The 15729-nt window shown below is 40.5% G+C and overlaps 1 protein-coding gene across 1 annotated transcript; it reads left to right on the top strand.

The window, feature by feature from the left end:
* Positions 1-364: 364 nt before the first annotated feature.
* On the top strand, positions 365-15450 carry Rap2c (RAP2C, member of RAS oncogene family). The gene is made up of 4 exons (XM_038316808.1): positions 365-439; positions 1914-2698; positions 5001-5314; positions 12968-15450. Exons 2-3 carry the CDS (start codon positions 2426-2428, stop codon positions 5277-5279), a joined length of 552 nt encoding a protein of 183 aa, XP_038172736.1. The 5' UTR covers positions 365-439; positions 1914-2425; the 3' UTR covers positions 5280-5314; positions 12968-15450.
* Positions 15451-15729: the final 279 nt, after the last annotated feature.

The following is a 15729-nucleotide window of genomic DNA, read 5'->3' as shown; positions in this document are numbered from 1 at the left end:
AAAACAAAGCTATTAAAGTTGCCAACAGGTGAGATGGCCTCAAAAAGAACAGCTTTGACAGTTGTGTGACAGTTGTGTGACAGAGCACAGCCTTGCTTTGACGGCTCATTGCTGGCTGGATCAGAAGAGGAATTTCCCCCATTCGGTTCTAAGCATGGCTGGTGGAGGGCTGTGGATTCCACCAGACAGTCTGGAGACAGCCAGACTGGGCGATGAGCAGCAGAGCTCCAAATCTGGCAACAGCACGTGTGGGCAAGGAACAGTGAGTGACCTATGGGGAGTCTCCGAGCTCACAGGCCAAAGCTCTTCCAGCAGGGGGCAGTGCCTTGTATTGCAGGCGGGACCCAGGCTAGCTGGAGGCAGAGCTGGAGACTTCGCTGGAGAGATTGCACCAGCTTGCCACCGAGGAGAAACTGAACCAAACTATCATTTGACTACTGTAAGTGACATTGGGGAATATTGACCAGGGACAATGGGACCTCCCACTTCTGTGTTTCGCTTTTTTTTCTAATGTCTAACACTTTAGACTGCTCATTAATGTTTGCAAATAAGGAAATGTGGAGTCACTTTAACTAGGCTGGCCAGCGACTCTCTCAGATTTCTGTGTGCTTGAATAAAGAAGGGAGTGAAAAGCCCAAAATACTGCCCAGCCTTGTGGCCCCGTGGATCTGACATAAAGTTTACAAATAGAAAGTTAGCAGTAACAATTTTCTCTAAAAATAGAACTCAGTTCAACAGGAGAGTTATTGTTTTTGAATTTCAAGGCTATGAAAAATGGCTTTTAAAACAAAGTTCCACTGTGGAACAGCCAGCTGGGCAATTTCTTAGACATGCAGATGATAAAAAAAAAAAGATTAAATAAAATTATTTCACGGGCCCAAACATTTGCAATCAACTTTCTTGAATATTGGTTCCCATTTCTGCTGTGTTAAACAAAACTGAACAGCCCACCATAACGTCTACTTGTAATGTTTTTGTTTTGATCTTTGTGATTTTTTTTTGCTGAGGGACGTGAGGCAGCTATGCCAATTGATAAAGTACAAAGTGGAACTTATGACTAAAACACCACCTTAAAAAATCAGAGCCCAAACCAACTCTGAGGGTCCTTGGCATACATTGCTCAGGAAAAACATCAAGTTGAAGAAATGTCAGCGAAGAGAATCAACTTCCTAAACTGTTTTATTTTCCAAGCAACTTCCAGCCTAGGGATGTTTGGTGTTCTCTCTGTTGCTAGATTATTGGCTGGCGGTCTTGCAAGGGCCAAGCAGAGAATCTGGTCCTCAGAAACAGCTGGTGGACGCCTAGAAGCCAGGGGGACTCTGGCGGGCCAGGGGTCGAGAAAAATCGGCCAATCGCAACAGCCTGCCGGCAAGGGAGCCTTAGGTTTCACCGAGGCGCCCTTTCTCAAGGCCATGGCCCCGACCTGTAACCCGGCCGAGCCGCCTGGCTCGCTCAGCAGGGCGCGGCCCTAGCGCCACCCGGCTCGCCCCGAAGAAGAGGTGGGACTTTCCCCACCGGAAGTGAACGCGTCCAGTCTCGGGGAATTGGGGCACCTCAGCCAGTGTGTCAGGGAAACCCTTCCGGGTTTATGCTGGGGGTGGGGGTGGGGGGGTGGGAGTGGGGGGTGGGTGAAGAAAAAAAAAGAGGTGGGTTCGACTGGAGTCGCTGCGGCCGCCGCCGCCGCCGCCGGACGGCCCCCGCCCCTTTCCCGTCCGCGAGCTGCAGGGCCGGGCCGGCCGAGTGGCCATGGCCTTGGCTTGACAGAGCCTCCCAGGCGGCAGGGTAAGCGGCGGCGGCGGCGGCGGCGGCTCCAGGGAAGGAGGCAGCAGAGGCGACGGCTTTGGGGGCCGGCGTGGGGGTCAGGCGACTCCTAACGTGCGCCTCCCTCTGTTTCCCCCCCCCCCCCGTTTCAGGCCGGACGACCCCCGCGGGAACCCGGGGCCCAAAGACCCCGCCCCGGTAACAGCGAGCGCGGCGGGGCCCCGAAGCCTCGGACCAGCTCGGCCGCGGCGCCAGCAGGAAGCGGGGTCCCCGGGCCCCTTTGTGTGCAGGGCGGGGGAGGGGTGGCGGGCAGCCCCCGGCCGCGAGGCCCCCCGCCCCTTCCCGCGTGGGGGTGCGCGCGCGGCGGCTCCCCCACCCTTGCTCGGCCGCTCGCGGGCGCTCCCTCCTCCCCACGCCCCCCGGGCCAGCCTTGGGTTCCTATAGGAAGGGCATTACCATCCCATCCCCACCCACCCGACACTTGGCTCTTTCCCCTCCCCCTCCTGTAACTTCCTCCTCGTCCCCGGTTGGGCCCTCGGCTTCTCCGCACTCTCCTCCCCAGTTCGCACATTTCCGCCCACCTTCCGCCTCGCCTTGCCGCAGCGCAGCTAGCGGGGTGTTATTTTTTCCCCCCATTGGGTAGGAGTTGGTGAAGGTGAGACTCATGAGGGAATACAAGGTAGTGGTGTTAGGGAGCGGAGGGGTTGGCAAATCTGCCCTCACCGTGCAGTTTGTCACCGGGACTTTCATTGAGAAATATGACCCCACCATTGAAGATTTCTACCGCAAAGAGATCGAAGTGGACTCTTCTCCCTCAGTACTGGAAATTCTGGACACCGCAGGAACCGAGCAGTTTGCCTCCATGAGAGATCTGTACATCAAAAACGGCCAAGGTTTCATCCTGGTGTATAGTTTGGTTAATCAACAGTCTTTTCAGGTAATCAAACCGAGTCGTGTAATTTCTTCGAAGGGGGTGTGGTAATCCTACATGTACTTCTGATTTGCCTGAGCTGTGCGTTAATGAGTGTGTTTGGCTTTTGAAAGTTTGGTGTGGCATGGGCAAGCACTGGGTTATTTCTGGAGAGTGCTAAAGTCCCAGGCATCGACAAACATTTTAAAGTTTTTTTTTTTAAGGAAAAAAAAGTGAAAACGAAATAGGTCAGCCTGCGAATATTTAGCCCTCACTCTAACCCGAAGTTGCTTATTCAATTCAACAAGTATTGATTAACGTGCTCAACAAAATATTTCATAGATAATCTCAAGTAAACGGAGCACGAAGAAAGAAATTGTTAAGTCCATTATCTCGTACACATAGATTTAAAAAAAAAAAAACCCCGCGCGCCTGCCTTTCCTTCCTCCACTTCTCTGTTCGCCTCTTAAGTTCCTCAACTGGAATCCTAAATCTCAGTGCTGCAAAATGAGTACAAGTCCTGTTTTGGTGGTGTTTTACTGGGGGGAATGCAGCCAAAAAGGAAGTTCCTAGTCTAAAAGACTAGTACCTAGGATTCCTAACCACCAGAAAGTAAGAATGACTCTCCTTTTCTCTCGTTGATCCGAATCGTTTCTGTCATGGTAGGCTGTACTTAGAGAAAATATGTGGAACTGGGAACGCTGAGCGCGGGCAGTTTTCTTATCCCAGTGGGGTAGCCAACCTGGATCTGGTCCAGCTGCTTCAGAAAATGCGTCCTGTCTTTCACTGGGAAACAGACTGAAGTTAACGTTATTTTAAGAGATGCAATAATTGTGCTATTTATTCTTTGAAAATAAATGACCTTGTATTGACCCGTTATATTGACCTCCATTGATTTAGGAAACGGATATTTTTTTCTGCATTTAAAGGTATGCACTTAATGCTGCTTACTTAAGAAATCTTAAGTGCCTTAGCTAGTATAATGTGCTAGTTTCACATTCTTCAGGAGTTGAAGTTTAAGTGCTATATAGGAATTTTTCCAGTACCCTCAGAACAACTTCAAGAACTTCTTTGTAAAGATAGTAAGTCCTGAGTAAATGAATCTAAAGCACATTTTAGGTAGATTCGGATTTCAAACTAAAGTACCATAAAGGCATTTCCCCCAGAAAGCACTAAGGGTATTTTCTAAGGGGTCCTCAGATTAGTTTCTTATCAGTAGCCTCTCCCGAGGCTGGGAATCTTTTCAAGGGCGTCTCCTGAGATTTTCACTGGATCCACTTCTGTTCTGGACATCAGTGTGGAATATGGAACTGTGGCATTATTTCAGCAGATACACAGATTTTTTTTTTTGAGGAGAAAGTTAGTATTCTTCGCTAAACTTGTTCCATAAGGAAACTCAGAAAAGCAGCTTGACAATTGAGAGAAGATTGAATGGGAGTATTTGGCCTGTGTGCAAGTGTTCTGTTTACTGGAGTTACTCAAATACATATTTTATATTTTAAGTTACAAAACTAAAAAAAATACAATTTTGGGCCTAAACCTCTAATATTGTCTTACATTAATAGAGTTCTTTCCAGAAATTGATGTTACTGAAAGGCAGCTAAGCCTCTGATCTTCGTGGGGGAAATCGGGAGGAAACACACATGGGAGAAGAAGTGTGTGACTTCCCACCCACACTCCAGATGCGGTGTCCTTCTTGGGCCATGCTCACTGTTAGGACAGTTGGTGGGTGGTGCAAGGTCAAGCATATAGTAACCAATTTAAAATGAAATATTTATGTATATGAATCTGTTTTTAAAACTGGATTTCTAAGCATTACAAAGTAGGTTTTTGAGGGGTTGTTGTTTTGGGGTGGGTTTTTTGGAAGGTTACCTCCTAAAATACTTTCTCTTAAGCCCTCTTGCTGAATGACTAGGAGTTACATAGACACTGCAGTCTTGTGCTGGGATAACAGGTGTTACAGGGAACGGAGAGAGCTAGGCAGGTTTAGGGAGCTGGCCAAACATCTGTATGTGCAAATGGATTAATCATATTTGGGAACTTGATTCTTTAATTGAAACAGACAGAGGGTGGGGGCAGTGGTTAGATGAGTTTTAAGGATAGTGTGCAACTTTTCTGTTTTATATTCCTGATGCAGAAGCACAGCTAATGCCTGTGGAGATTGTCTAGTTCTCATGTCCACGGGGGAAAATGACATTGTTATCTTTGTTTCAGTATGTGGTTCTAGCTTTATATGACACCAAGGAATGATTCTCGTGATATTGTAACCCATCTGCTGTGGAATGCAACCATATAATTTTGTTCTTTTCCTTTGTGATTGCTTGAATAGGATATCAAGCCAATGAGAGATCAGATTGTGAGAGTGAAGAGATATGAGAAAGTCCCACTAATCCTAGTAGGAAACAAGGTGGATCTGGAACCAGAAAGAGAGGTTATGTCTTCAGAAGGCAGAGCTCTGGCTCAAGAATGGGGCTGTCCTTTCATGGAAACATCAGCAAAAAGTAAATCAATGGTGGATGAACTTTTTGCTGAGATCGTCAGGCAAATGAACTATTCATCCCTCCCCGAGAAGCAAGATCAGTGTTGTACAACTTGTGTTGTCCAGTAAAAAAAGAAAACCTCAATCATGGCCATACCGAGCAGGTTAGTTGTTGGTGCAATTGGAATTGTATGGGCCAGGTGGCCTTTTGGTTTTGATGAAGCATACAATAAACAACTGGTTAATAGTAGTACGTCCATACATTTGATACCACCTTAAGTTTCTGTATTTTTAAAATAACAGTTTTTCCTCAGCATAAAACCATCATCATCCAATGCAGAAAACCTTTTTAAACTGCAGCTAAGCAGAACAAAGGTAAGAAACTGTGTGTATTGCCATTGATGAGATTTGGTTTCTTGAGGAGTGGCTTCCTATTTTTCCTTCTCAGCCTTACTCGGTAACATTTGGAGGGGATGATTCATCCCATCGTGCATCTTTCCCATGTTCTGTAGTCTTAGTGTCCAATATGCACAGCAGAACACTGAAAAATAATATCACAAGATGATGAATAATTTTCTGATGTTTTTAATACTTTTATCTTCTGGGCAAGAGAGCCACTATAATTGAAACCACTAATTTTCTAATCATTCAAGTACTTGATTTAACAGAATGATTATTTAATCAAGTTCATCTGTACCTTGCACTTGTTCAACTTAAGTGACCTCTGGTAACAAATTACACTGTCACAAAGTACCTTCACTTCATTCGAATACCTGATGAAGTGAAAATCTGCTTAAATCATCCCTGATGTGTCAGAAGGAACCATCTTAGGCACAGGGGTCATTTCTACTCAGCTTAATAAATAATGCAACTGAGAACAATAAAAACCTCACACCTTATGATAAATTAGAGTATGCTTTGAAGAGCTTTTGGGAAAATAAGGTCATGTAAAACTTTATTGAGCATTTAAAATGAGATGATTGTGTGTGTGTATGTATATATATACACACATATATATATATATGTCTATATTGTGTGTGATATACATATATTTTTTTCAGCTGAATTGTAATCGGTCAAATAGTGTCATTTAGAGTAGCATTTAAATAATCATATAAAGCACCAATACTATGGAAGATTAAGAAAACCACAGTAAATGCCAGACTAGCAAGACAGTATCAGAATGCAGCTGACCCTTCAGAGCCAGGGCTGACCTCCAGTCTAGGAAGCAGCTTTGCAAATGGCAAGAGGCATGCCAGATCACAGGCATGATTCCTAACCAGAGGTCTGCCTTTATTTGTGCTGCCTCGAGAAAGGACTCACAGACCCTTATTTATCTCTTTGGACAAGGACTCTTGTCAGGTAGTGTGGTAGTGTCACCTTTGAAAATAAAGGATGACAATGGTGCTTTATTCAAAATGCCTTTACCATCCCAAAACATTGATGAAAACCAATTTATAACCTCTAGCTACATCTGTTATTTTATAGTCACTGCTAGGGCTTTGGTCTAGCTTATGTATGCTGACAGTGGCGCCCATCCAGTGTAGTTCTTGAGGTGGGAACAGGCTTAGGTAGCTGTGTATGTGATTGAGTCCCACGTTCTTGACTCTGCAATCTGTCTTTTAAGTTGTAAACCAGCTTCAGGTTTGAACAAGTCCTGTATGCTGATAGCATCTGTACTACTGAGTTCTACTTCTCTCACACTTTTGAACAAAAGACATAAATCTATGCACTTTGTTTCAGTTTTAGCATCCTTATAAAAACTTAACCAAAACATGTAAAATGGTTCTTCTCATTGTTAATGTAGGAAAGGAGGGTAAAAGCAAAATTAGTTTCATATACCTAAAGGGTCAATTGTTACGCCTGTTGGGATTTGGATAATTTCTACAGATATCCTTAAATTTTTATTATAAATTATATCTGAGTTTGTTTCATCGTATATGCTCTCATGATCTCAGTTTTCTTACTTACAGGGATGTGTACATAGGAGGGCTTAAATATACCAAGCCTACTGTGTTCATGTTTCTTGTTGATTAACATCAACTAAACTCAGATGTTATTTATACCAGTAATCACACATTTTTATTAAGTGACTTTGTAATAATATATAGCTTTCTGCTTGATTTTTTTCTTCTTGTAAGCAGAGCACATGGCTGAAGGTGTGGCCCCTGAAATAAAGCACTTAATCAGCTGGATTTCTGAAGGATCTTTTAGAACAGTGTGCACTGTATGCAGAGTTTTTTCTAGCGCCAAGTCAGATGGAACTGATAGGTATGCGGGTCTGTAACCTGAGGCCAGTGGAGTTTGTGGTTGTCCTTCCTCACTGTTACCTGAACAAGTATGTGATGGATTGTGAGTCCCTGTGAGTCATGGAGCCCTGCAGGCTGTCACTTCCAGATCTAGACTGACGATCAAACTTCAACAGGAAAGGTGACTTGAGAAGGGTTTGTCCTTCGTCTTAGGAAAGTACTTTGTCTGGTTAGAAGTAGTAATACTTAAGACAGAAAGACCATGGCTTCTGCTAATCATTGGCTGTGTTCGACTGAGATGGGGATTTCTTAGTGCTTTAAGAATGGCTCCTGGTAATTCCTCACATTTATTTTCTAATACCCTTTTATTTGGGTCACCAGTCTGTTGCCCAACACCTGCTTCAGGGCCCGGCTCCCATGATTGCTTCTTCCCCTTTTACCCTCCTACTGGCAGTCATTTTATTGTAAATTAGGAAGTGTGGCAGATTCTTTAGACCCAGCCGCCATCCTGATTTCCTTACTGACTGACCCACAGTGGCTTCTAGCAAGCACCTTGTAGAACTGTTTCAGGCAGCGCAGTTTCATAAAAGCCTAGGTCAGTGTTGGAGCCCTTGTTTCAGTCCCATCTGGTGGATATTATTTCAGTCGACATGTGCTGTTTGGGTATAATGGTATTGAGAAGGATGGCTGTTTTGTTAATAATATACTATAAAGGAAGCAAATCAGAGCAGTATGGGCATTGAGAGGAAGGAAAAAGCAGAAATTCCCAGTACTCAGGGCTTTGTTTTTGAGGACTGTCCTATGTTTGGGGCCATCAAATGTTGAGCAATATCCCTGGCAGTTACCCTGTAGATTTGGTATTATGCTCCAACCATCCACTTTGGACAAAACATATTATCTCTAGACATTGCAGACTACCCATTGACTGTGGGGATTGAACGACCCCTCGTTAAGAGCCAGTGAGCTTCAGTAGCTTGGGAACAGTAGCATTTGAGTCAGGCCTTGGCAAATGGATATGGTGCAGGGGATAGAAGGTAGAAAGTTTTTCCTAAACAGAAGGAATCTGAAGAAAAGGCATAATAATAGCCTCAAATATTCTAGCCATGTTCAGGTTATCCCTTATGTGATAATTTGGTCTAACCTTTTGGCAAATAGAGTTTTTAAAATGATACTTGAAGCAGTCGTATGTGTCAGTTAAGCACTGATGAATGTTACAAAGGAAACTGTTTTTACAAAAGGGAAATGTGTTCTTTACTGTGGGCTGAAGGTCTGAAAAATGTTCTACCATTTTCCTCAGCATGATATGGAACAGGTTCTCCCAAGTACAGTAAATGGTGCATCAGAGTACCAAACACCAGGAAGCGAAATGAAAGAACAAAGATCATTATTTATGGCAGCCCCAGTTCATTATATATGTCAGCCTGAAGAAAAAGGGAGATTCTTATTTCAAGACTAGCACGTCATTTCACGTGGCAGCGGAGTGCCCGGGATGGTAACAAAGACTCCTGGGAGGTTCAACCATCTATGAATGGGATTTTATTCTAGCTGGGTTTATTATTTCTTAAATGGACTAGGATGGATTCCAATTTTCAAGATTTTTAATGTAAATGTAGACTAAGAACAGTTTCTTAATCTTTTTTTCTTTTCACTAAATATGATAGTTGAGCAAATGTAAAAGAAAGATCCTCAAGATCAAATTACATGTACCTTAAAATGCTGGCATTTTTTTATCCAAGGCAAATATTTCTCATATGAGTAGAATCCTAGGATGCATTTCTGTTACAAAAAGTGCATTGTCGTCAGGTGCATCTTCTGTCCCCTGCCCTTTTGAGCGTGCGACTTGGAGTGGGACAACAGTCCCCTCTTCATTTTGTGAGCCAGAGAGAAGAGGATTTGGGTTGGGGAAAAGCTTGCTTTGGAGCAGAATATCATGAGTGCCTACAGCGGACCTGGGGTGCTAGGGATGAACAGAGCTGTTTGTCTTCCCCTACCACTCTTGATTCTCCCCGGCCCTTCTGACCTCCACAAGGTTCTCAGTTTGACACTTCAGACAAGATAGGTGCCTCATTAGCCCTGCACTGGGTGTGGGGGTGTGACTAGAGAGAGAGAGACTGTGTACCTGTTCCCTCTTTAATTGCTTCCTCTCCACCTCAAGATTAGGCTTTTAATATAGAATGAAATGTGTGCAAACTGCTAAGTTTTCCTCCATTACCTCTTTGGCTTAGAATGGATCGTCAGTAGAATTAACAAATATTGCATCATGGAGCTGGAGAAGTGCCTCTGAGGAAGTGTTCTAGCCTTACTACTGGAACAATTCTCCTCATGGGATTGCTTCTCAGTGGACTTGTACAAATCAGAAGATAATGTAACTAAGGAAAAATGTCAGTTGTTGGAAAAACGTATCCAATCAAAACCATATGCACAAATTCCTTGGATTAGCCAAAAGTATTGGAAATGTCACTTTCAGAAAGTACTACTTATATTTGTGGAGAACAGTACTTTACTTGGTCTGATTCAAAGTTAGCAATTGGAGTCACATCATTGGCCTTACATTATTACCACTGGACATGGCGACAGTATTTGAGATGTCGGAATTGAATTCATCATGTTAAAGCATTTGACAATCTTAGGTCTAGGCAACAAGAACACTATCTAAACCATTCCTCTTGACTCAGGGTTCATCATGTGCGCTCAGCATGTGTGCTTCCCTTCCAGCATGGCTCCACCTCCCTTCAAGGCATCGGTGATATAGATTCATCTTTTGCTCTCTGTATAATGGGAGACAATGAAAACTGTCAATGTTTTGGTCTTCCTAGTCCAGTGCCAATAAGATTCATGCAAATTAGAATAAAGAAATGAAACAAGATAGGTAACAACAACAATAAAAATCTGCCTCGAACACATAACAGAATTTCATTAGTACAACTAATAATTTAGCTCAAATATGAAAAGGTCAAGTAAAAATGTAAAAAGAAATTTATCTTTTAGGATTGTCCCTTGCTTAAATCTCCAGAATTTCAAATGTCTGAAACTAGAAAAGAAGAAAAGGAAAGAAAACAGTGACTGGGATTGCATGTCTATATTTGCTAAAATGAGAAAAATTATAGTAGTAAATACCATTGTGTTTTAAAATGGAAACTCTAGTTAAGCTAAAAAAATTCACAGACTGGTAGTGTGTCATGATCCTTTGTTACAATCCCAGGCATTCTGCTGCCTCGTGAAATGATGTGTTTTGTCCTGAATCAAGAATCTGCCTTTTTCTTCAGGCTGACATAAATAATGATCTTTGTTCTTTCAGGTCTGTGTGTGGTGCGTTTGTGTACCAGGTTACTACACTTGGGAGGTCCTTTTTCATTTACTGAGTCAGTGTTTGAACTACTGTTTGCTTCTGTTTTTTACTCTGATAATTTTATTAGAAAAAAATATTAAATAAAACCAAACACTTTAGTGAGAGTTTGAGTAGAAGCTGCCAGAACCAAGATTTGTTTGCTGGCTGGTAGCTTAAGTATTATCCTCTGGCCTGTGAACAAGGAAAGTAGCAAGTTAAGGCTTTGCATCAAGAGTGTCTCAGTGTAATAGCCCGAGAGTGCAAATGTACTAATCTGAGTGGCTGCCTCTAAAGATTCTGGAGTGCTTTTCTTTTAAGTGGACGAGAGTGTTAATAAACTGAACATTTTGCTGCCACTGTACAGCAAGGACATTTACATTTCCCATCTTGAACATTCCTAATATGAGAGACACTGTCCTTTTAGCTTAATGCAAGAAGTTGCTTCAGAATTTATTGCTACAGAGGATTATAATGTATTGCTCGTTTAAAAAGTGACCCTTATTTGTTTAAAGGTATGCTCAATGTTAATATTGTTGAGTGTGGCGCAGAATTGGTCTGCTTGGCTTGATTTCACTGGAGGCATGTAGATAGACCAAATGTTACTCAGGGTTTTTTGGCTGGGAAGTGATGGATATGTAATTTTTATTTCATATAGATTTTGATTAGTAAGCTGGTTTGTGGGATGTATTTTGTCACTTTGATGGTAGAGTGTTAAATCGTCACATTTAATATCTCAGATATGATGCTGTAATCATATCTGAAAAATCCAAGCTCTTGTATATTTATTTTGAAAATTGCAAATTAGAATTTATAGTATACTGTTTTGAATTAATCAGGGGAAGTCTAATATGAATTAGTAGAAAGTCAAATATTATATATAAATAATCAAGTACTTTTTGGTTTAAAACATACATTAAAAGTCCTAACTAAGCTTGAAAAGCAAATATCCTTAGTGTAGATATTAAAGAATTGATGATCTGATCCTAGTGGTTGAAAAATCAATAACATAGTTGGAAAAGGAAAGCAATTCCTTGTATTATATTCTCATTTTATGGAGTACTTTCCCACATTGCCTTATATGATAGAGATAATACCTCTGGGAGGGAAGAATTTTTCTTGCTATTTTAGTAAATGGTGAAACTGTACTTTCTCAAACTTAACCCATGTTCTAATCTAATACTTAGCTTTTCCATGTTTAAGCCTGACTTTTAAGAAGACAAAGTTTTTATTATAGTTTCTAAAGAGAAAAAGCTTTTTCTAGTTATGTTTAGGTGGCAGAATTTCAATAATGATGAGTGGGGAATTCTTTCAAAGTGATGGTGTTTATGATGCAGCTAATGAGAACACATTCTTGCAAGCTCTTTGAACACTAATAGAAGTTTAGCTGTTAAGTGAATGTAAAATCATGTGTTTGTAGACATTGCTAGAGCCCATGCAGCTCCCACAGCGACTTAATTGGCACTCTTTCATAGTTGCTTTTCTTTTGTTTCTGCCTGATAGGCTAGCATATTTTATCTTCTGCAGTAAACAACAAACACAGTTTCGTTCCTGTAGAAGCCAGTTGGGGACTCAGCACAGCTGAAGGGCATAATATTGGTCTGAATGATAGTTTTTTCTCTCCTAGTATTACATGGAAGGCAGAAATCTGTCAGCTATAAGGATAGAAACTGAAGAATCTCTATTGCAGAAGTTCTTGTGAATGGGAGGGTTCCATGAAAAGAGTAGATCAGAGTAGGGCATGTGGCCTGCTGCGTGTCACCCTCCTGGTCTGAGTGTCTGCACTCTGAATCATACAAAATTCCCACAAAGCCAAACTTTGGAAAAGTAGTATACTTACAAGGTAACTCATAATGAGCAATGAAATCTATCATCATTTCAAACCAGAAGCACCATTTGTCCCAATTTCTGTATTGTAAGTAATCAGTACAAATGTTGTTAATATCACATATGTGTGAGTAGGAAGTGTCATACATAGGATTATAACAACTACTAACAGATGCAGTGTCTTCTCTCCAGTTCAGCCATACTACACTAATGCTTTCTGGTGACTTTTCTGAATCTGCAGAAAATGATTCTGTTACTTAAACTGATGGAGACCACAGTGAAATTAGACCCTAAGATACCATACTAATGAACTTCAGCATGCATGCATACATCTGGATCTGTTGTCAGGGTTGCTTCTGAATATTCTACTGTATATCTCTTAAGTTTTCATGAAATTTCTTTGATCTTACTTGCAGATAAAACTCAGAGGAAATTTGCACAGATGCTGCTTTGGAGAACTTTACAACCTGGGTTGCAGAACTGAGCCTTGGTAAACCTGTCTCTATCACAGCATGTTGCCATACATCTAATGAAGTGCATAAGGTCTTTGGCCCTCAAGATCCAAGGACCTTAACAGTAATGCTTAGCACGTTTACCATACATTTAAAATCTGTTCTTTATCAATCCGTCCTTTTATAGCTTTTTAAGTTCTTATTGATGGCTAATATGAAAGGGTTAATTTTTAATATGTTAGTTGATTTCTTTAATCAGTTTCTCAACTTGTATTTATTACTCAAACTCAGTATTACCTACTCAATGCCTTTTAAAAGAAAGATATAATGGAGAAAAATTGAGCCTTAAACAAATGGTTACTTCTGTATATTACCTCGTACCGATGCTTCATCCTATTTGTAAAATCTTTCTCCTTTAAATGGTTGCTTAATACTTTGAGACTTTGTTTACGTGTGGCAGTGTTGTAAAAAGAAACTAAAGATCACATTTTACCTGTATGGATGGAAATTCCCTTTTCTTCAAGTGCAGTTTGTGATGTGTTTTGTAATTAACAATCTGAAAGTTACAGGTGATATTGGAAGTTGATTGTACAGCATTTACTTGAAGAAGTTGATTCCATTAGGCCTTCACATGTGTTAATCTCATTTACAGCATTGAATTGCGGCAGTAACATTTTCCTTTCTGTGAAGTTCTAAACTTAGTTATGACCTACTTAGCAATGCCTTTGAAAAGGGATATTGTGTCCATGGTAAACTAATTGTATACCTAAACAGAGATAGCTCAGCTTTGCCTGTCAGGCATGTCATTGACATCTTGTAGACTTCTGCACATGTAAAATTGAATTCAAATAAAATTATGTACACTTTCTAGTTCTTAGTATTTGTCTTTCTGAACAGTAGTTTAAAGCAATAGTTGTTGATGTTTTTCTTGCACTATCACAACTGCTTTTTAGTTCTTTGCTCAAGAAGCATGTTCGTAGTAGAGACAAAAATCTGTGTAACAGGAGGGGGAATAGCACCAAGTCTCTGGCTGTTTTTATTTTTATTTTTTCATTTTTGCAAATGTGCTTTCTAATAGCCATTGCCTTCCATGTTGTTTACCTAAGCAGCACATTTTGTCTGAATACTTGAACATTTTACCAGTAACACAGGTATAGAAACAGAAAATAAAACTTACAATGAGTAATCTTTTGGTTCAGTTTTAACATCATGACCAGTGCTTTTTCTAGCAATTATTTTTCAATTGTATAAGTTTGACAGTATTTTGTTCTTGAGTTTTTATTTGGTTTTATTTGTGTCCTTTTAATTTGCAGAAGTTAGAAACTGCAGCTCACCTACTGCACCAAAGTTCTCAATTTTAGGAGCCCAGCTTTAGTCATTTGAACATGCCTCTAAATAAAAGAAAACCAAAACTATACTTTTGCTCTATAATAATAGCTCGATAACTTTGTCAAGAAAAGCTCTACCATATGCAGTGATGGTTTGTGGAAGGGTGTGGCAGTTTTAAATTTGTCTTGTGTGTGGTGTTTAAATAAAGTGATATCTACATTCATGTGATTTACTGGTCAGCATGGCCATTAATGAGTAGAAAGTGATTGAGCTTTGATTGCCTTTTTTTAAATCGTGTTGCATTTGATTCCTGATCAGATTCCCTCAAAGTGAGCTCTTATTCTTCAATTTGGGATTTGATGGTGAGCTTATAAAGGTAGAGGCAATCAAAACATTGTTCCTTATTTACAAACGGCTTGAAATAAATACTTCATTTAAGTTTGTGCTTTCAAACCAAACATTCATTTCAGAGTAGCTGAAGTGGTTGTGGCTCAGCGTTACTAGCTCTGTGAAATTCTAAGGGAATCAAATAATTCATGATGACTTCAATTTTCTGCAGACTGATTTTTATACAGTGTTTCTTTCCTATGGACATTCTTCCCTCCTTCCCTTCTTCACCTTCTGTCACCTCTATCTCTATCACAGTGGTCATTGTCATTGACCTCAGCAGCAAATTTCACTTGGATTCACTTAGGATCACAGGAATCAGGGGAAAAGTGGTTTTAAAGGTGGTTTCTCCAGCACATTTTAAGAAAAGGGACCAAAAGTTATTTTAGCTTCCTCAATAGATTGCATGTTGCTTATTAGGATAAGAAGTGAATATTAAATGCAATATATGTCTTGTCTTTACTATGGCATCTGTTTAGGAGTTGTTCAAATCACTGCAGTAGGGCTCTGCGAATAAAACCATGTAACCTATTATCATGGATCTAATGTACTGTAACTTTATCAGTGAACGGTAAAATCTCGAATAACAAGTACAAACATTGAACAATTACCTATGAAGATTTGTAAAAGTAAAATTTTTCCAATAGATTTCATTCTTGTCATTTTGTAAGACGACCCTGCAGTCCACCTGTTTGTAACTTTTTTAATAAAATAGATATCTGTATTACTGAGGCTTGTCTCTTTAATTAATTATTGGTATATTGCTTCTTGTTCTAGATTTGCTAACTTGTTTTTTTTAGCAGAAAGTCATTATCCACATGATACGTATTATAGTACATAATTTAAATAGAAATTAAAAATTTATTCACTTATTTCCGTAATTGCTATTTTGACATTGTAGAGGGAATGTTATAAGATGTCCTAAATTATAATGCTTAATCAATTGGAGTAACTCAGAAATGATAAATGAGTAAAAATGCATATAACCTAGCCCATATGCAGAAGGTGAT

The sequence above is a fragment of the Arvicola amphibius genome, chromosome X (genome assembly GCF_903992535.2).
Source record: "Arvicola amphibius chromosome X, mArvAmp1.2, whole genome shotgun sequence".
Classification (NCBI taxonomy): Eukaryota; Metazoa; Chordata; class Mammalia; order Rodentia; family Cricetidae; genus Arvicola; species Arvicola amphibius.
This window is presented reverse-complemented; position numbering and strand designations above follow the sequence as displayed.